This window comes from Trichosurus vulpecula, chromosome 1 (assembly GCF_011100635.1).
Source record: "Trichosurus vulpecula isolate mTriVul1 chromosome 1, mTriVul1.pri, whole genome shotgun sequence".
Lineage (NCBI taxonomy): Eukaryota > Metazoa > Chordata > Mammalia > Diprotodontia > Phalangeridae > Trichosurus > Trichosurus vulpecula.
The window spans coordinates 70,796,252-70,817,651 of NC_050573.1; the positions used below are offsets into that span (position 1 = coordinate 70,796,252).

General features: G+C 40.2%; 1 protein-coding gene across 2 annotated transcripts in view; it reads left to right on the forward strand.

Moving 5' to 3' along the window:
* The window catches only part of KDM4B (lysine demethylase 4B), a 277,035-nt gene that overhangs the window by 36,476 nt on the left and 219,159 nt on the right, over nucleotides 1-21,400 (forward strand). For both annotated transcript variants that reach the window (XM_036755284.1, XM_036755292.1), the window contains exon 2: nucleotides 20,802-20,967. In XM_036755284.1, coding sequence (XP_036611179.1) covers nucleotides 20,827-20,967 — 141 coding nt within the window. In that variant the 5' untranslated portion in view covers nucleotides 20,802-20,826. The remainder of the gene's footprint in view (nucleotides 1-20,801; nucleotides 20,968-21,400) is intronic.

Genomic DNA, 21,400 nt, shown 5'->3' on the forward strand with positions numbered 1-21,400 from the left:
GACTTTAGTTCCACAATATTTGAATTGTTTCTTTTTGGCTGCTTGCAGTATTTTCTCCTTGACTTTGTAATTCTGAAATTTGGCTACAATATTTCTTGGAGTTTTCAATTTGGGTTCTCTTAAAGGGGGGTGATTGGTGGATTCTTTTGATAACTCATTTCCCCTCAGGTTCTAGGACCTCTGGGCAGTCATTTGTATAATTTCTTGGAAGATACTGTCCAGGCTCATTGGTTTCCAGTAGACTAGTAATTCTTAGATTGTCTCTCCTGGATCTGTTTTCCAGGTCAGTTATTTTTCCAATCAGATATTTCACATTTTCTTCTATTTTTTTCATTCTTTACATTTTGTTTTACTACTTCTTGATGCCTCATAGAGTCATTAGTTTCCACTTGCTCAATTCTAATTTTTAATGAGTTGCTGTCTTCATTTTGCTTTTGGGTCTCCTTTTCTGATTGGTAGATTTTACCTCTCAGGGTGTCATTTTCTCTGTTTAGATTCTGAATCTCCATAGCCATTTTGCTGATCTTTCTTAAAGACTTGATTTCGTCAGTGTTTTTTTTTCTTTTTCCATTTTTTCTTTTACCTCCCTAATTTGATTTTTAAAATACTCTTTTAGCTCTGCCAGTAATGCTTTTTGGACCTGAGAAGCAGTTCGCTTTTCCCTTCGAGGTATCAGATGGGGGTATAGTGTCAATGCTATCCTCTTCCAAATTGGTATTTTGATCATCCCTGTCTCCATAAAATGGATCAATGGTCCTCGGTTTTTTTGTGTTCCTCTTCATGTTGGTTAGCTTTTTCCTGGCTTTACAGTGTATTTCTGCTTTTGGGGCTCAGGGCTCTCTGTCCCAGGTTTCTTGTTCTGGGGATTGTGAGTCTATTTACTGGCTTTGTGTATCATAGCCTACAGTTTCCTGAGGTATGGGGGAGGGGTCTGGCTGCCTGAATTCTCCTTTTTCCCTGGGGCTGCTCTCCAGCACTGTTGCTCTTTAGCAATGGTCTCAGCTGTTTGTTGTCTGTGCTGGGTTCTGCTACTTCCCCTGGGGGTGCAAGGGTAGGTCTGGTCTCCTGGTGTTGACCCCTGCTGGCTCTGCCCCTCTGGGACTCAGTTACTCCCTCTGCTTGGCCACTGAAGCCCCACTTCTGTCTCCTCTATTGCGATGTTTTTTCCTGAGGAATTCTGTGTGTGTGTGTGTGTGTGTGTGTGTGTGTGGTGGGGAAGGGATTAGAGCTGTTTACCTGGCCACTATGTCTCCCAGAAGTTCAAGAAGGCCCATTTCAATCCTTTGGGCTGCAAGCCTCAGGAGTAGATGTCTCATGGCATGGCTCTGACAGACTCCCGTCCTGTGTTGGGAGGCCAGGGGATCTCCACCAGTTTTGGGTACCCAGCTTTTTCCTAGCCTGTCTCACTGGTTGGTTTCCGCAGATGCTTCTGCTTTGGAGCTGTCTGGTGTGCTCTCCCAGCCTACAGATCTGTCCTGTCAACCTTTCAGACTCTCCTGGCTTGAAAATTTGCCCCACTGAGACTGCTAGTGGCTTCTAACTATCTCAAATCTGCTCAGATTCACTTTTTTAGGGGAATCTGACAACTTGTGAGAGAGCTCTGGTAAGATGCTGTTTTCACATGGCCATCTTGGCTCCGCCCCCCTGATAATTTTTTGAAAGATGATATCTAGGCTCTCTTTTTGATCTTGGCTTTCAGGTAGTCCAATAATATTTAAATTCTCTCTCCTGGATCTATTTTCCAAGTCAGTGGTTTTTCCAATGAGATATTTCACATTGTCTTCCTTTTTTTATTCCTTTCGTTTTGTTTTATAATATCTTGATTTCTCATAAAGTCACTAGCTTCCACTTGCTCCAGTCTTCTCTGTTGTCTTTGGTGTTTGTGGGTTGAGAAGTCCGATAACTGCCACAGCTCACTGATTCAGGGTGCTATGCCTGTTCTGCCTGGCTCCCGGTCTGGTTGGTCCTGTTGCGGCCCATGCTGGGCTCAGCTCTGTTCCGTTCCCAGCTCCCTGCGATAAACCCTTTACCGCGACCATCCAGACTGTCCTAGGCTGTAGCCTTGCTTCCCTTTGCTATTTCGTGGGTTCTGCAGCTCTAGAATTTGTTCAGAGCCATTTTTTATAGGTGTTTGGAGGGACCTGGGGTAGAGCTTAAGCAAATCCCTGCTTTCCAGCCGCCATCTTGGCTCTGCCTCCAGCTCTGGCCTGATTCTGAGCTTCTGTTCTTTCAGGCATTAATTTGCTAGCTGAGGGAAGAAGGAGAATTTGGAGAGGAAGAGAGAATCTTCCTGTGAGATATACACTTTAATATATGAAGTGATCCAGGATTAAAGCCTTCTTCCTTCTACCATTCTTACCATTCCTTAGCCTTCTTTGTTGGATCTTCGTCCTGAACACTCTCATTAGCCATATCTGTCGCTGAAAGCTTAGTCTTCAGTTCTCTCTCCTTTTTTTCTCCACACTATCTCGCTTGTTGATCTTATCAGCTCTCCTGAGTTTAATTATTATCTCAGTGCAGATGATTCCCATACTTTTTATATCTAACTCTGTTTCCCATCCATTTTCTTATATTAAGTGCCTCTTTGGATATCTTGAAATGGAAGTTCATTGGCATATTAAACTTAAACATGTCTAAAACAGAACTTACTGTTTCCCCTCAAATTCTCTCTCAGAACTTCCTTATTACTGTCAAGGTATCACCATTGTCCTAGTCCCCCAGGCTTGCATATTCTGTGTCATTCTCATTTCCTCACTTTTACTCATCTCACATATACAGCCTGTTATTATATCTTGTTATTTCTAACTTCCAATATATTCTTTCCTGTAAGTCTCCTCTTTTCTTACATAGCTGCTACCCAAGCACAATCCCTCATCACTTCAAGCCTGGTCTATTAGAGTAGTCTTTTCCTCACGTCTCTCCTCACTCCATTATTTTCTAGTCAGCTTTGGAGATTTTGATTTCATAGCTATACATATATATATATATATATATATATATATATATATATATATATATATATATATATATATATGCATGTATATACACATATGTAATGACATCAGTGGAAGAGTATTCTTCATCAGCAAGTGTTGATGTGCTAGGCACTGGAGGTATAAAAAAGAGCAAGGACATGATCCCTGCCCTCAAGGAACTCACATTTCTGGCTGGAGAAAGAGCTTGAAGCTTAAAAAGAACTGTGTACTAAAAGGGAAGATGGGGGATGAGACATGGGAGGGGGATAAGACCAGGAAAGGTGGGATCTGAAGTCAGGAGATAAACATGTGAAGAGAGCCAGCATGGGTGTGGGGAGTTGGGGGGAAAGGGGCAGTGAAAAGTCAGTGGTTGGAGTGTGATATGTGAGGGACAGCAAGAAGGTAGATATTGTTGGATCATAGAGTATATGGAGAAGTATAAAATAAAAGAATGTTGGAAAGTTTGAGATGAGTCAGATTTTTAAAGGACTTAAACCAAACAAAGGATTTTGTATTTGATCTTAGAAGTATGAGGGAGCCACTGGAATTTATTGAGGGATGGGGGTTAGGGCAGCATGATCAGAGAAAGCTGTGGGGTGCTGGTAGTGGTGTTTTCTGATGACATACACAAAATATGCTTTTTCAAATTATCTATATTCTTGTTTTGTTCTTGGAATAGGGTGGTATCACCCCGGAATCAGGTGTCACAGTCAGTTAGTAATTGTTTACTAATCACTTAGTGGGGGCTGGGCACTACCCTGAGAGCTTGGGATACAAAAGCAAAAACACATTTCTTGCCCTCAAGGAGCTTACTTTCTAACTGGAGGGAAATGACTTGTAAACAACTCTGTACCTGCATGATATACCATGTCAAAGGAAGATAAACTTGAAGGGAGAGAGAAAAAGGGGAAGGGAGAGGCTGGGACAAGGATTGACCAGTAAAAGGCTGTGTACAGAATGTAGAATTTGGGTGAGCCAGGAAAGGGAGTTGAGGAGGGAGAATATTCCAAGTATGGGAGATAGCTAGTGGAAATGCACATAGTTTGGATTTGGAGTACGTCTCATACCTGAGGAATGACAAGAAGGCAGGTATTGCTAGAGGGTAGTAAAGGGTAAGACAGTGGTAAAGGTAGAGATAGGCCAGGTTGTGAAGATCGAAGATCTTTAAAAACCCAGCAGAGGGTTTTATATTTTGTCCTAGAGGTAATAGGGTATGGGTGTTGATGTGATGGTGGTGGGCATGGCTCAAGCCATGCTTTAGGAATATTACTTTATCGGCTGAGTGGAGGTTGGGTTGGAGTAGGAAGAAACTTGTGGCAGGGAGACCAACCAGCACGCTATTATAGTGACTGGGAAGATAGTGGGTGGTGTCCTTAACTGTAAGAGAGAAGTTTAGAAAGGGCTTTTTGGGAAAGATGAAGATCCAGCAAAGGATACTGAAGAGTACTCAGATAAGGAACCAGGAGAGAGAACAGAATCTAGAAACCTAGAGAGACTATACAGTAGAAGAGGGTGATCAGTAGTGTCAGAGGCTATAGAGAGGTCAAGAAAAGTGAGAATTGAGAAAAGGCTATTTGGGCGTTTAAGAGATTATTGGTAACTTTGGGGAGAGGGGAGTTTCAGTTGAGTGATAGAAAAGTCTGAAGCCAGGGTTTAGGAGGAGTGGAGACCAGAGACCAAAGTGGAGGTATCAACTGAAGATGGCTTTCTTAAGAAAGGGAAGAGAGATATATATCATAGTCAGTCAGTAAATGTTAAGCACCTATGTGTCAGGTGCCATGCAGATGCTGCAGATAAAAAAAGAGGTAAAAGATAGTCTCTGCCCTCAAGAAGGTCACAATTCCATGGGAGAAGAAACAACATGCAAAAATATATATTTATATGCAAACATACATACAAAGCAAGTTATATACAAGGTAAATAGGAAATAGAGAGAATAGATAAATAACAGATTACATAAATAACAGAATTAAGAGGGATTGGGAAAGGCTTCCTGTAGAGGATCAGATTTTAGTTGGGACTCAGAGGAAGCTAGGGAGGTCAGTAGTCAGCAGATGAGGGAGAGTGTTTCAGGCATGGGGGACAGATTTCTGGCAACAAGAGGCCAGTGTCATTGGATCAAAGAGTAATGTTGGAGAGTAAAGGTATAAGAAGACTGGAAATGTAGGAGGGGGCTAGGCTTTGAATGCCAGATAGAGCATTTTGTATATTCTCCTGAAGACAATAGGAAGCCCACCAGAGTTTATTGAATTTATTGATTGGACCTGAGTTTTAGGAAAATCACTTTAATGACTGAATGGAGGATGGATTGGAGTAGAGAGAGACTTGAAGTAGGCGTGAGGTGATGAGGGCTTGCACCAGGGTGGTAGGGATGATCTATCCAATGAGGGTTTTTTAATGTTGAGGGAATTTCAAGTCACATGACCAGCAAGATGGAAAACTAGACATTTTTTCTGATCCTTGCCTCTCAAACCTTCCCAAAATAGAAATTTTGCTCAAGAAAGAACAATTTTAGATGTGTCTTTGGTCTAGGATACCAAGAACCCAAACTAGTTAACAATTTAATGAACTAACAACAGAAAAATTTTAATAATCTCTAACTCCTATTGTGTTAATTCAGTACCACCACCCCCATGGCCCACCATGCTTCAGGGCTGTACAAACCCCTCAGCATTATGGAAATCCGAAAGAGCGCTCGTTCAGATAGCAACAGTGCAGCAGGATTCTGTGCCCCAACAGAACTCAGCCAGAAAACTGAGGAACAGAGGGCAGTGGAGCAGGACACATGTGGCTGTGTAGCACTCCTCTACGCCTGAGGGAGAGTCTAGCATTCAGCTGGGCCATCCTCAGGGAAGTCATTTGGGGTGGAGATCAAGGCTGGTGAACTGTGAATTGCCCAATGTGGGAGGAGGCTGAGATGGCTTTGGTGTTCAGCTCACAGATAAACCACACTTAAAGGAATAGGAGTCTGAAAGGGAGCCCGAGGGAACTATTAAAAAAAAAAAGACTGAAATTACCCCAGGAATCTCAGGAGGAAGAAAAGTCAATTAAAGACCTTGAGCTAGAGCACGTATAGAAAGATTTGCCCTGGCAAGAGGCATAGAGAAAAGGGAGTTCTCAGTAATTGGCATCAGTTTTGGTGGTCAAGGTGGCAAGGCCCTCAGTTTAGAGGATGGGAGAGCGAGAGGTGGAGATCAATGGTAGGCTTGAGGGAATAGTTGCTGTGGTGAGTGAGTTGGCAAACGGATTAGAGGGAGGGAGAGAAGGATTGCTTTGCTACAGTGAGCTCCCAGTTGAAATTGTGTAGCATGAAGTTGAAGTGGATTTAGCATTTAGTGAATTTCTCCAGGTCTGTTCAGCGGCATATGAATATGAGTGAAGGTGCTGGATAGTAGGAGTAATCCAAGTTTGGAATTTGATAGGGGGGCAGGGAATTCAAATGTAGAGGATTGTATTGAACTGATTGTCAGTCCAAAGGATTGAGATAGGGAAGGGGAGGGAAATGTGGTAAGGCAGGGATGATGGTTTAGGAAAGAACTGAGGGATGGAGCAATTGGAGTGCCTGTGAGGATAAAGAACCAGGGTTAGGGGTTGAATTGTAAGGCATCATGAAAGATGGAATGATAAAATTATAATGGTCAGCTAAAGGAATTTCAGAATAAAGGTGAGGGTTTTTTTTTTTCTGTTTTTATGCTTAGTAATCAAATCTGTCTTGGAGCTACTTCCAGAGGAGACTGGAAATAATTGGAATGAAGAAGGGCCATTTGATGCATCTGGTACAGATTCTTCCAGATTGTTGGGAAGACTCAGATCTATATATCCAAACTACACTTTAGTCCCAGCTACTGGGCATGACAGAGTAACATTGAAATTTATCATTTCTGCATCCAAACTTAATATCTTTCCTTCCAAATCTGTCCCTCTTCCGAACTTTACTATTTATATTGAAGGCACTCTTGTTCCAGTCTTTCAGGTTGGTAACATCAGCATTTTCCTTGATTCCTCACTTTTCCCTCATCTCATGTATCCAGTGAAGTGTCATGTTTGTCTCTGCTTCCATAACATTTCTCACATTCCACTCTTCCTCTCAACTCACAAAACCCTCTGCTAGTCTTAAGCCCATATTAGCGTAACAGCCTCTTGATTAATTAGTCTCCCTTTCTCAAGTCTTTTCCTACTTCATTCCAACCTTTACACTGCTACTGAAGTAATTTTCCTTAAGCACAGATATGAACATATTCACTCCCAACTCCCTCAGCTCCAGTGGCTTCCTATTGCTTCCAAATTAAAAAATACAAATTCCTTCATAGAACTTTTAAATCCTATCTTTCCATATCCTTTTGGACATTATGTCTTCCCCAAATGCTGCGGTCCAGCCAAATTGGCCTCCTCTCTGGTCTTCGTGTGACAGCCCATCTTCCATTCTGTGCCCCATGCATGGGCAGGCCCCCATTCTTGGAATGGGATCTCTTCTTACCTCCTCCCTTCCCTAAGCACCTCCTTCTACATGAAAGCTTCCCTGCCTTCCCTCTCATTATCTTGTATTGAACTAGTTCGTGTTCTCTTTGTATTTTGTACGTGAGAGTACTTGCTGTTTTTCCCATTACAGTGTGAGCTCCTTGGAAGTAAGGATTGTTTCATACACAGATACTTATTGAATCAATATGAGGAATGAAGGTACCCGTAGAGATCAAATAATCTTGCATAATTTTTATTTTCCTTAGTGATGATAGCTTATATCCATAGAAATCTTTACAGTAGAATTTTGAACTCTTTTATTCCTCAGGTATCTGGAAATGTTAGAGCTTGTAAGGTTTTTTTTTTTTTTTTGTATCCCCCAGGCCATTGTTAAGGGGGAAGGAATTAGCATTTATATAGCACCTACTGTGTGCCAGGCCCTGTGCTAAGTGCTTCACTTTTGTCTCATTTGACCTCAACAACCATGGGAAGTAGTTTGCTAGTTCTACAATTGAAGAAAGGCAAACAGGGTAGGTGACTTGTCTAGGATCACACAGCAGGTGTCTGAGGCTGGATTTGAACTTGTCGTTCTGTCTCTGGGCCCAGTGCTCTATCCAGAGCCTCTAATTTAATTGGAGCTGTTTGTCTTGAGGAACTTCCACATAGTGTTTTGGGAGATTAAGTTGGAAAATCACCTTACAAAATTTTGCTCAAAGGTACAAGGGAGGAGACAGGATTTTATTTGAGCTCTAGCCTCACTTCTCTGTAGTTTCATTATGAGTATGGCTAGAATTATTATTTATTACTTTTGGCCCTTTCCATAGTGGACATGATTGTTTTCTAGCACATTTTTTCTTTTAATTTTCATCCTTGAATGAAACAACTGGAACATTTAGTTTTAGTGGGTCATTTCATACCAGGGATGTGGTCTTTGAAGAGCAAGTGACCACATATAGAGTCTAGGTCTCATTAAGATTTTTTTCCCCCAAATGTTGTATTTTCTTTGTTAAGAACAATTTGGATAGCCATATAGTTGCAAAGACTTACAGAAGGAGGATCATTGACTATCCAGCCATTTAAAACAAATAACATGTGAACACTTAATTTCTCAGAACTGTTGTATACATTTCTTTGTGCAGATGTTGTATGAAATGAAACTAATGTGGAAGAGCTTGCATCACTGATATGACAGAAAACAATGTTCAGGAATTTGAGGTCTCAACCTACTATTCACAGAACTACTTATTCAAGCTGGTTTATAGCTGCCGTTTCTAGAGTTTAGTTTGTGTGGCAAATCAGTTGGCTTGGCTTTCTGATGCTTCCAGTTCACCCATTCTGTATGTCAGGTGAGATGGTAAGTATCAGAGCTAGAGTAGGAAGTAAAAGCTGACTCAAATGACTAGTGAGTGAAAGGATCCTGTCTTAACTTAACCTTTTACTTCTCAAATGCCTTATGTGGTGAACACTTAATAAATATGGCATTATTATACTATATCTAACTTGATTCCCTCATTTTGTAGGTGAGGAAACAGAACTCTAAAAACAGTTTGTGATTTTACAAAGTGACACAGGATTTAAATCCAGCTCCTTTGACTCTGAATCTGGCTCTGGCACTGCCCCCCCCCCCCCCAATTGTTTGAGGTGTGTCTGGTAGATAAACAATCGAAGAATTATAACTTTAGAAGCCCATCCGATGCTTGGTCTCTTTAGGCTGTAGTTGGGAGTTACAGTTTTATTATTTTAAATTACTACATCTATTTGTTTTTACTTGAACGATACCCTCCTCAACCCTTTGTTACTTTCTGTGAAGTTAATATCTCAAAGCTGTCTTTTTGGTATATATCGTATGGAATAAACACACACTGCTTTTTACTGCAATAGGTGGCAAACACATAGAACCTTCTTGAAACCCAAGTTAGGTTGACTTGCACAAGATGATGCTAATCCTCTCATTTAGTTCAATCACTAAGCTTTTGTTAAAGACCTAGTGATGTGACAGTCCCTGGGATGTAAAGACTAAAATGAAATAGTCCTTGGACATTGATACAGGAAGGACACATCATGTACAGTATTAAGTAAACAAAAAGTATTTACAAAGTAACTGGCTCTAGGGACTATTGGCATTGACCTTAGATGAGCTTCCTATTGGCTGGGTTAAATCCTTCAAACTTGTCCTCAAGCTTAGTCCATTGTCCCCAGCAAACAAATGGATAATTAACACTTGAAGACTTCTCAGAATTGTTTATATTTATGGCATTTGTTTTTAGACTTCAGAATTTCTTGTTCCTTTTTCTTTCAATGTGAGTTCTCCATAAAATAATCTTTTTGGCAAGCGTTTGCATTCGAACAACATGGCCAGGCCATCAGAGTTGCGCTATCTCAAGCAGAGTTTAAATGCTTGGCAGTTTAGTTCAAGTAAGGACCTCAGTGTCTGGTACCTTATCCTGCCGGGTGAAATTGAAAGCATTGTATGAAAAGGTCTTATGTCAAAGAACCTAAGATATTCTTTGTAAAGCATCCCCCCCCCTCCCCCCCACTACACCCTGGGGTAGGAAAATTGCCTTCCCATATGAGGAAACCACATTTATCCAAAGTTCTAAGAAGACCTGTAGATTTAGAACTGGGAGGGATCTTAAGGCCATCCCATAATTTTTTACAGATGAGAAAAACACTGACTCAGGAAGGTAAGTGACTCCAAATAGAGTGCTCATTGCCTCCCCTATGGAAGATGCTGGAGGTGAAGAGATTAATCACTAACCTTTTTGGTGATGAGTCTTGATACTTGGATGACAGCATAGCCTTAGCTGAAGCCTTTCAACCTTGGTAAGATCTCCCAGAGCTTGCGTTTCGTTGACTAAGCCTTGGAGAGCACAGTTATGGTATGGTGCTAGAGAAAGAGCACTGTATCTAGCAGTCAGGAGGAACCTGGGCTGTGGGCAAAACAGTTAACTTGGAAGAGCCATAGTGTGCTCACTTGCAAAATGGGAATAATAATTGTATTTACCCCAGAAATTTTGTTTTACCCCAGAAGTTTTGTTAAGCATTTGGCAAACCTTACAACTAAAGCTATGTCTTGTTTAAGGCTGTACAGTGAATTTTTGGCTAAGCTAGGATTAGCACCCAGGCCATTGGAGTTCTTTTTTTAGGTGGGATGGGGCCAAGGGAAAGTACCATTAAGAATACAGTTGATGATTAGTTTTTCATTTGCTAACCTTGCTAGCCTGCTTCCTGCTTTACTCAGCCTGGTAATACAAAACGATAAACAAACCATACAGTTACAACTGTGTGATATTAAGTTGGTGGAAGTTTTTTCTTACACGGAAGCCTTTCTGTGTAAACCAGGGAATTAGTGCATTAGTACCAGTTACATAGCCTTTCCACATCCATTTGGTTGGTTTTTATAGTGGTGTTTCTTCAGTGATTGTCTCACTTAAAATAAGACTAAATTTCTGAAATTCTTATAGCATTTAAAATTTTGCAAAGTACTTTATGTGCTATTTCATTTTAGTTTTGTAACATCTCTGTGAGGTAAATACTGCATAGGCATTTATATCTATTTTACAAATGAGTAAACTGAGGATCTAAGAACTTAAATGACCATACTGGTCACAGAGCTGGCAGGATGTGAAACCAAGTCTTCATAATTCCAGGTCCAACAGTGGAAACAGACAATGATTGTCACTTTGATTTGAGTACCAGGACTATTTGGTTTTCTTATGAGAAGCTAGGAAACCTTCCATGCTCCCTGGAGCCCTGGATTTTGTTGCCAACAGAGAGTCTCAGACAGGTGGGTGGGTAGTCTGGCACACTTGATGGAATCCTCCAACTTAACCTTCTTTTAAGAGCTTATTATGACTGTGTTATTTGGTAATTTGTGCTACCCTTTTGTGAATCTTTTTTATATTTCTTGCGTGTTACCTATTTTGATAATTGAGTTCTAGGGGTATAACTTCCAGACTTGTGTGCAAAGTTGATTTCCCTCCCAGCACTTCAATTTTCCCATCTGTAGAATGTAAGGTTTGTAGTAGAAAAGACCCCTTTAGCTCCAACATTAAATGACCCTGTCTCCACAATGTTACTCTTTTATTATTTTCAGTTTATTTTTGTGTTAGATTGCTATCTATGTCATATGCTTATTGTGAGAAACATATTTATAAATAGTGCTATAGATGAACTATTTTGGGATTTTAAAAAAGTTATCCGGACCTTTCCAAGTAGTCCCTGTTTACTGCTTTACATCTTCTTTCACCCTCCAACAAGCATACACACTTTTTTTGAGACTTTGCTCCTATATGTTGAAGGAGAGCTGGCTTCACTAAAGGTTATATAATAGTAACTCACCTTTGTGCAGTTCTGTATTGTTTACAAAGACTTTGCTCACCAACCTGGTAGGTATGTAGTACAAATATTATCTCTGTTTTATAGAGCAGGAAAATCTGAGGCTCACACCTAGCTCAGGACGGTAATTGGTGAAGAGAGTTTTGTGAAGGGAATGCCCTTTTATAGGTTCATCTACAGAATATAACCATATCTTTTGAAGCCTCTTGAAATGTCTTTTGATGAGATTAAGTAGTCAAGCATGAAGCCAGGACTTAAATTCAGGTTTCTTGACCTAAATTCTAGAACAGATCATTAAAATAATGGTTGATGAAAAAAGGAAGAGAAGCAGTGATTCCATCTCACAAAAAGCTGTCAGGATTTCATCAAGGACAGGTTATACCAGACTAATCTCTCTTTTTAAAAAATAGAATCATTTTAGAATCCAGACGTATGTATTAGATGATAATACAATTAGATACATTCTGAACTGGTTAGATGGGTGGACTAGGCTCAAGTTCCATGTCAATGTGGCAAGAAGTCTGTGGTGGAGTGCCCTAGGGATTTCTTCTTGACCCTGTGCATTTAACATTTAATGGCTTGGATAAGGTAGAGATGGTATGATCTTCAAATTTGCAGAAGACTGGGTGGGATAACTAACACAGTGGATGATAATAAAGAGACAGAAAGATCTTAACAGTCTGGAGCACTGGATCTAATAAGGTGAAATTCAGTAAGCATAAATATAAAGTCTTGAACAAAGACTACAAAAATCAACAAGTAGAAGAGAGGAAGTATGGATTAGAGAGCCATTGTGAAAAATGATTCATATGCATCACTGATGTGGCAGCCAATGAGCTAATGCCATCTTGGGCTGCATCAAGAGAGAAATAGCTTTCAGGAACAGTGTGGTGCTGCTAGTTCCACTGCCCTCTGCCTTTATTAGGCCTCAGAAGGAAGCCAAGATGGTGGAAGGCCTTTGAATCTGTCATACTAGGATTGATTGAAGGAACTGGACATGTTTCATCCGAAGGAAATAAAACTCAGGGGGTCATGATAATTGTCTTCGGCAAATTCAAGGTGGGAAAATCACTTGTCAGGAATTTTATATTTGGGATTCCTTTTGTATACAGATTGGAATAGTAGATGGCTGCTGAAGTCCCTTCCAGATTTCAAATTTTATGCTCCTCTGACTTTTTTCTTCTTCTTTTTTTTTTTTTTCCTGTGCTGCTGTTTAGTAAGATTCAAATGCTGAATTCAAAGACTGGCTCAATTTTGTCTTTATATCTCTAGTACCAGGCATAACAGATTGCAGATGCTTCATAATGCTTATTGATTAATTGTGTTGGGCATATCGCTGGACCTGTTAGTACCTTGGTTTGCTTGCTAACTAAATGAGCTGATGTAGGGTTGTAAAACCTTGTATGACTGTCGTATGGAAGGAGGGAGGATTTGTTAAGTCAAAGTTGTTGGGACTTGTTGAAAAATAAAGTATCTATTAACATGATCCTTTTCAGCTTTAGTGTAATGGCCGCTAATTAAACACCAATTAGAACTAATTAAACATCTAAAAGTTCTATTGGACTTCTCAGCCCCCAAAACAAACAAAAAAAAATTCTTGAATATATAGTGAGGCAAAGATTGGCTTATTCATTGGTGTCTTGGTGTTAGCTGGACCTCAGTGTAGCCCGGTTACAGAGCACTATAGTAGAAAGAGCACTGGATTTAGACTCAGAAGCCCTGGGTTCAAATTCTGGCACCGATGTTTACTAGCTCTGTGACTTTGTAATAGTCCCTACTTCTTTAAAGGACCTCAGTTTCCTCACCTGTGAAATGAAGGCGGGAAGGAGAGAGGGTGGACTAAATGGTCTTTGAGGTCTCTCCAGCTTCAGACAGCCTGACATTTGACAAAAGCTGAAGTCAATCAAAACAGTCTTTAAGTATTTGTGTCTTCAATGCTATGTTAAGCACAGCATGTTTCTTGTCTGCTTGGTTGGGAAGACCAAACATGGAGTGGGAAGATGTGCTCTTGGCCCTAAAGGAGTTTATAGTCTAGTAAAGGGAGATAAGACATGCACATAAAACAAATACCCAGGGAGCTGTGTGTAACCTGCATAAAGTTCTAAACTGTGACTTAATTGTAGTTCTGAGAGAGGGATCAGTCAGTGTAGGACAAGTGAGCATCAAGCATTCATTTGGTGTATGTTGTGTGTCAGATACTGTAAGCTCAGGGGTAACCAAGGGAGGGTTCACTCATGTAGGAGGCCACCCATGATGTGGGCAAGACTTAGGTAGAAGATGGCTTTTCAGGGGAGAGAATATGAATTCTTTGAAAATATTTGTATGCTAATTAGCAACATCAGTTGGAGGTACAAAGATGAGTAAAACTTGATTCCTCTTCCTTCCTGGAGATGACAACCTAGTAAGAGAGCTAAGATAGATACAGATAACACTAGTGCAGAGGAAAGAAATTAGGCTCAGGTGGAAAGAGCTGGAGAGGGTCACTTTTGTCTTGGCTTCAGAGAAACTTGTGTGGGAAAGGTGAACTTTGAGACTGGTAGCTGAAAGCTGAATTTCTTCTGGGTGATTGGGATGTGGGGTGGGGTTGGGTGGGGCAGGGCAGAGCTTTCTCAGGCGAGGCAAGAAAGTGCAGAATATGTTTAGGAAGCACCAGGTTTGACTCCAGAGCATCTGACCCCCAGAAGGGAAGAGTGGGAGGTGAGGTTAGTAGAAAAGGTACATAGGTTGGGCTAGCCCATGAAAGCTGGGTTAATGAATTTGGATTGTATTCAGTAGGCAAAGAGACCACTGTTGAGTTTTTGAATAGAAACCTGATATGAGAACTAAGCTTTTATGAAAACGAGTCTGCAGGGGTTGGTAGGTTGGATTGGAGACGCAAAGGAGTGACTGGCTAGTGTGAAACTACTTAGGAGTTTTTTGGTTAGAATGGTGCCAGTGGGACTGGCCAGAAAGGATCTGTGGGAAAGACTTTTTAGAGGTAATTGTTGTTGATTTTATTAGGGTGGGGAGAAAAGGAGTCAAAGATGATTCTAAGATTTTGAATTAGCTAGGAAGATTACTTTTAGTTACAGAAGTAGGGAATTCAGCAGAAGTTGCTGGTTGGGGAAATTCGAGGTGCCAGTAGTTGAAAATCCAGGTAAATGATAATGGAATTGCTGCTTGCTCACTCAGTGTGAGAGGGGGAAACTGCTGAAAGTACAGATACAGCAGCTACCTAGATACACAGAGGTGGGAATCGAAAAGCTTGGGAGTGGCTGAGATATCTAGTTTTAGAGGATAAGGGAGAGTTTGCAAAAATATACTTGGGAGGTGGGAGTGGGGCACAGGAACTAGATGCATGAATGAGGAATAAGTTTGGTGACAGAACCCTGAGGAGACCCACCTGGCTGGAACAGACCTTTGGGGAGTAGTTCAGGTTATTTTGGTTAAATAGATGGGGAAAGAGGAGGAGTCAGGTTATGAAGGACTTTGACAGAAAGGCAGAGAAGAGTTAAGATTTAATTTAAATCTAATTCCTGGGAACAGATGGGCCTTTTCATAAGGGACAGCATGAACTGGTACAGGCATGGGCTTCCCACATACCCACTGAGTCTGTTGTCTTTACCAACGGCTCTCTTGGATTTCAGCCTTTAAACACATACATGGTGTTCTGTAGGATTTAGGTGGAGAAACCTAGTATAGCCAACTTCTCATTTCACCTAATTCGTAACAGCTATTTGAAAACAGGTGAAACTTTCTTTAATAGGCACTTACTACCCTTGGGTGGTTAAGAGCTGCCAAGAAATATTGTTACATTTGGATGTATATTTTCTAAAATGAGACAGTTTATACCCTTTCCCTTTCCCAAATTGGAACTTTACTATATTAATAAAAACAGTTAATGAATTTGATTTTACTTGTGATTTAGAAAGCTTACATAGTTCAGGGTCTGTGGAGGCAAACTTAGCAAATCCCTCAAGTGCTGCTTTTTAGTGGTCCCATGCTCCCTTTGGAGACAGAGGCAGGCATAGTTAGTTGCTCCTGGCTGGGGAGCCAGGTTATAGGGTGTTATAATGGGGACCTTCTGCTGTTGTCAGTACTACTGGACTCTCTTTTGATAGACTTGCCTATTAGCAAATTCCACAGTAAAGTGTTTAAAAGGAAGATTTTAAGTATTGTTAATTTAAAAATCTGTTTCTGGGACCTGGTAGTAGCATGTAAATGTATTGTAACATTTTTTTGCATGTTATCAAAAGGCATTTTATTTACTTAATAACAGTTTTTTATCTGTACGAAAGTACGAAAGAAAATTTATCTCTGGGGATTCCTTTAGCTTTAACATTGTATTCTGCATATTGAAGGTCTTTAGCTTTGGGGAGTGTATTTGTTAAGCTACATATTGCCTCACCTGTAAAATGGAATGCCTGTCTCTTATTACTATGAGGAGTGATAAAAGTCTTTGTAGATTTTCAGGCAGTATTTTAGCTATTTATTTTGGGTGTATGTGCTTCTTCTATGAGACTATAAGCCTCATGTGGACAAGAACTATATATTTGATCTATAACCTTTGTATCTCTTGCTCTCCTCTTGCCTAATTAAGTGTGCCACAGCAAATAGGCATTTAACAATGTTTGAATGTGCTGTTAAATTGAACTGCCTAAGAAATAAAAAGTACTTTGTAATGGAAAGAGTGCTAGGCTTTGATCTAGGTTGAAGGTTAAGTTCTATCAATGCTTTGTGATTTTGGGCAAGACAGTTAATTAAGCTGTGTGGCTTCAGTGTCCTTATCTCTAAAATGGAAATAATAATACCTGCTGCCCTACTCACAGGATGATTAAAAAATCTTCGAAGTCCTGTAGAAATGAGATGTAGAAATGAGGTACTATGTAAGTCAGAGGTATTAGACTCTTGGCCAACACCTCTCCAGTACGGCCCAATATCAGATTAAAATGTAATTGGGAAATATTTGACAAAATAAATAAAAATAGAATAAAACATAGGTAGCATTACATTTTAAAGCTATAACAGTCAATATGTGGCCTGTGGGGATCCCGATGTACAGGATTGTGCCACTCCCTCCCCCCCTTTTGTTTTTGTTTGACTTTGACACCACTAATGTAAATCATATTAGGGTTTCACAACTTCAGTCCTTTCCCAGTGTTGGGAACCAGAGTTTTTTTAGCCTTCCAGAGAACACCATAAGCAATTCATGGCTTCCAAAGAGCTTTTAGTGAGCTATGTTCTTTCTATACAAAATAAGGGAAATAGACAAACAGCATACACAATGGCTACAGCTTGGTATGTGAAGAGAACAGAGGAGCCCAAACAGACCCGAAGGTGAAGGCTGTGTGATTGAGCTTGGTCCTTGAAGAGTTGAGAAAACACACAGCCCTCCTTTCTATGCCAGTGGGAAGACTGTGGATGTGAAATAGCATGTACATCGTCAGATGCAGTTGAAGGGGAAGGGAAGGAGAAGTGTTAGTCAGTTGCTAATGAAGATGATGTAAAACCAAAAAGGTTTAAAAAAAAGTTGACACTCTTAACTGGGCATGTTTTGCTCCTTGGCATGAACTTGGCATTGGCTCCTTGGCATTGATCCACTTGCTAAGCTTTTGTGGGACATCAGAACAGATCCAGAGTTGAACCCATGATATTGCCTGCCAGTGCAACTCTGAGAACTAAGGTGGGCCTGGGGGCTTCCTGGCAACACTGAAGTTTGAGCTCCAAGTCAGAGTCTCTAAAGATCCACTGCTGCCTCAGGTGCTGAAGACCTAAGCTCACAATTATTTTTATTTATTTTTTATCATAGTGTTGACTATGCTGAGCTTGTAGTCCACTAAGCCATTTATATCTTCACTATAATGTTCGTTTTTAAGGCCTTCAGTTTCTTTTTTATTTTTTGGCAGGGCACTTGGGGTTAAGTGACTTGCCCAAGGTCACACAGCTAGTACATGTGTCAAATGTCTGAGGTCAGATTTGAACTCAGGTCCTCCTGACTCCAGGGCTGGTGCTACTCACCGTGCCACCTAGCTGCTCCTAAGGCCTTCAGTTTCTCAGGAGCACTTTAACCATCTGGCCTTTTCACTTGTCATATTTCTTCTTTATAAAAGATTGTCTTTAGCTGTTAGTACTCTGCCCTTCCTCAAATTTGCCTTCTCACTATTTTGTACATACCTATATGTGTATATGTTGTCTCTCTACCGCGACACTGTTCTCCCAAGACTGTATGCTTCTTGTTTTCATTTTCTCCTTCTTGTATGCTCATCACCTAGCAGAGTTTTTGTCCCATAGTAACTCCTTAAGAAATGCTTGTTGATTGACTTTTATGTAAATTATACAGCTGATAATACTTGTATATTTGTTATGTGTGTGTATAATTTTTTTTTTAATATGTGACTGGAGGTACTATTATGATGGAACCCTGGGCATGGAGTCAGGAAGACTGAGTTCAGTACTGGCCTCAGACAGCTGTGTGAACCTGGGCAAGTCAGCCTCTCCTTCAGTTTATTCAACTCTAAAAAAAAGTGGTCATAATTATAGCACCTACAAAGGAAATCATATTTGTAAAATGGCATAGTGCCTGGAGTAGGCGCTATAGAGATGCTTATTCCCTTCTGCCCTATATTATGGTTGTCATTCTGGAAGTTGGGAGATTTGGGTTCTAGTGTCTGCTTTGTCGCTTCACTGTGTCACTTTGGGCAAGTCACTTCATTGTTTTGAGTCTGTTTTCCCATCTGTAAAGTATGTACTCACTAACTTACTGGGGTTATGGTGAAGAAAGAGCTCTACAAACTTTAAAACCTCGTTATTTATCAACATATTGAAACATTAAGATACTTGCAGTTGGAGGCTGACATATTTCATCATATTCCCAGCCTCTAGCATTGTACCTTGCACATTGGAGATATTTTAAAAAATGTTAATTGAATTGGAGGGGCAAATCTGCAACTTATTTCTCCAGAATTAGCTAGAGCAAACACCCCTCCGTTCTTCTCTGAGGCTTTCTGTGGTGAAAGCCATTACTTTGGAAATGAGCACCCAGAAATGGTGCTACCTGTACATAAAATTATTCTTTGCCATACCCATTCTCCCAAAGCTTTTGTCCAAAAAGCTCTCTAACATCCTTTCTGATTACTACGGTATTACTAGAAGGAACAGTGATGCCCTCTAGTGACGTCAGTGGGACCTGGAGGGGTAGGAGGCAGAGTCTTTGTATTGCATAAGGCTTGGGTAGAATTTTTCCCTCTTCTTTCATAGACAGCAGTCTTGCTTTGAATAAATAGTAATTTTTTCAATGCAACTAAAATACAGCTTAATAGATAATTAAGATTTTAGTCTTACAGTAGTTGATTTTGTTTCCTTTCTTTAAAAACTTACCCATTTTTGTCAGTTTCATTGGCTTTCAATTTTTTATTTTAGTGGTAAAATACCTGACTTATGAAAGTCTGGATTTAACAAATCGGAGAGTCATAAATCTTTTTTAGCGTATCTGTGTCTATATATAAGCCCTTCATTCCTCCCCAAGATAAAGGAATTCAGTTGTATGTTGTCTTTAAATGTAGACCAAGTCCTTTGATGCCAACATTAATAATCTAATTCCTCACATTTGTAAAGAATTTTAGTGTTAGTATTTTTGGATGCATTAGTTCATTTTATCTTCATGGCAGCCCCGTAATGGTGTCTCCAGCATTTATTAAACCCCTGCTATGATCTAGCAGTGTCCGCTCTCTAGACACTTAGATATTCTGTTTTGAGGAAACGGCATGCATATAAGTATATGCAGAATATGTACAGAATAAATATAAGGTAGTTAAAAAATAGGGCAGTATTAGTTACGGGGAGGAGGAGGGGAATCAGGAAAGGCTTTCTACAGAAAGTGGGACTTCAGTTAGGTCTTAAAGGAAGTCAGGAATTCAGTGAGGAGAGGAAAGCATCTCAAGCCTAAAATGTTGGAGCAGTGATACAGCCAAGGGAAGAACAGCAAGTAGGAGCTAGTTTGGCTAGACCGGAACTGGAAGGGAGTGTGTGTGCTTAAGGAGGCCAGAAAGTTAGCTTCACCACAGGTTGTCCAGGTACTTCTGTTTAATCAGAGAGGTAGTGTGGAACTGTGGAATTCATTGAGCAGGGAAGGAAAATCACTTTGGCACTTGTTTGAGGAAGGGGTGGAGTAGGGGAAACCAGATTCACAGGTAAAATGACTGGCCTGAGAACACTGAAGTCAGCCATGAGAAAGTCAGGAATAGAGCCCCACCAGGCCTTCTGACTCAGTGGTTCCTTCTGCCTTTCTGAAATTTGAGGTTACAATAATTGATGTGAAGTAGATTATACCCCTAGTGACACTTCTGTTTCCAGATCTACTGACTTGTTTATAGTTGACCATTACTGTATTAGGAGATATTTTGAGCCCGACCAAATCACTAGTGTTTACTGAATAGGTCCCAGGTTAATTAGTTTTCCAAATGCTCTTTTGAAGTGCTATTAGCTCCTAGAACTGCAGCCACCAGTTAAATAAACAAACCATTAGGTAGAAAACAATTGTGAGGACTGGCAGAATCCTGTGTGCCTTGAATGGATTATGGTGGATAATTTGTAGGAAGAAATTAAGACATACACAAAAGACCATCTGCCTCTCTACCATGGCTCGTGATACTATCTCCTGCCAAAATCCAATTAAGAAGTGGCTGAAGGCTATTGATTTCAAGATAATAACTTGAGTGTAAGTGTGTGCTATGAAAGCCTTATTTCTGAGGATGCCTTTAACTGTCATTAAGTATACTGAAAAAAACATTGTTGTTCTTTCCTATACCACATTTCTATTCAAAATAGGAGACTTTTCTATTTTTAATTCATATAAAGTCATCTTAGTGCTTTGTATCTTTTTTCTTTAAGAAAAATGAAATGTTAGTGTTTTCTATCATTATACAACTTGACTGTCTCTCATTCTCCATTAGTCTTGTGTCAATTTTAGGAAGTTTTTTTTTTAATAGATTCAGCAATGAAATCTGCATTAAGGAGACATTTTCCTTATTAACTCATGTTTTTTTCTTATAGGTTTGGTACTGAGCCATTTGGAATCATGGGGTCCGAGAATCCAAGTCCACAAAACCCTAGCTGTAAGATCATGACCTTCCGGCCTACGATTGAGGAGTTTCAGGACTTTGGGAAATATGTGGCCTACATTGAATCCCAAGGAGCTCACAGAGCAGGACTTGCTAAGGTTAGCTAAAAGCCTGTATGGGTACTTTCTTTCTCTTTACCAGCAGCTCACAAATGCAGGCCTGTCTTAGGCTGTAAAGGCCATTCATTTATTTAATAAATGTCAAATTTCTACTCTATTCAAGACACTGTGCTAGATACTGGGAGACATACACAGTTTAGAAAGACATAATATTCAGTAGAACTTACATTCTAGGAGGGGAAACAAGACACATACAGGGGTAACACATATAAATAAATTAATTAGACTACAAACCAAATCCTTTCTGAAGTCTGAGGGGCGACATTATTACTGCCTGAAGATCAGATTTCAGGATGGTTGCATTTAAAAAACCTTACCTTTTTAAGGTAGGAGTTCAGCAGATGAAGAGAGGGAGAGATGACTTTCTAGGCCAAGGGAATAGCATGTGCCGAGGTGAGGAGGTGGGAGAGGA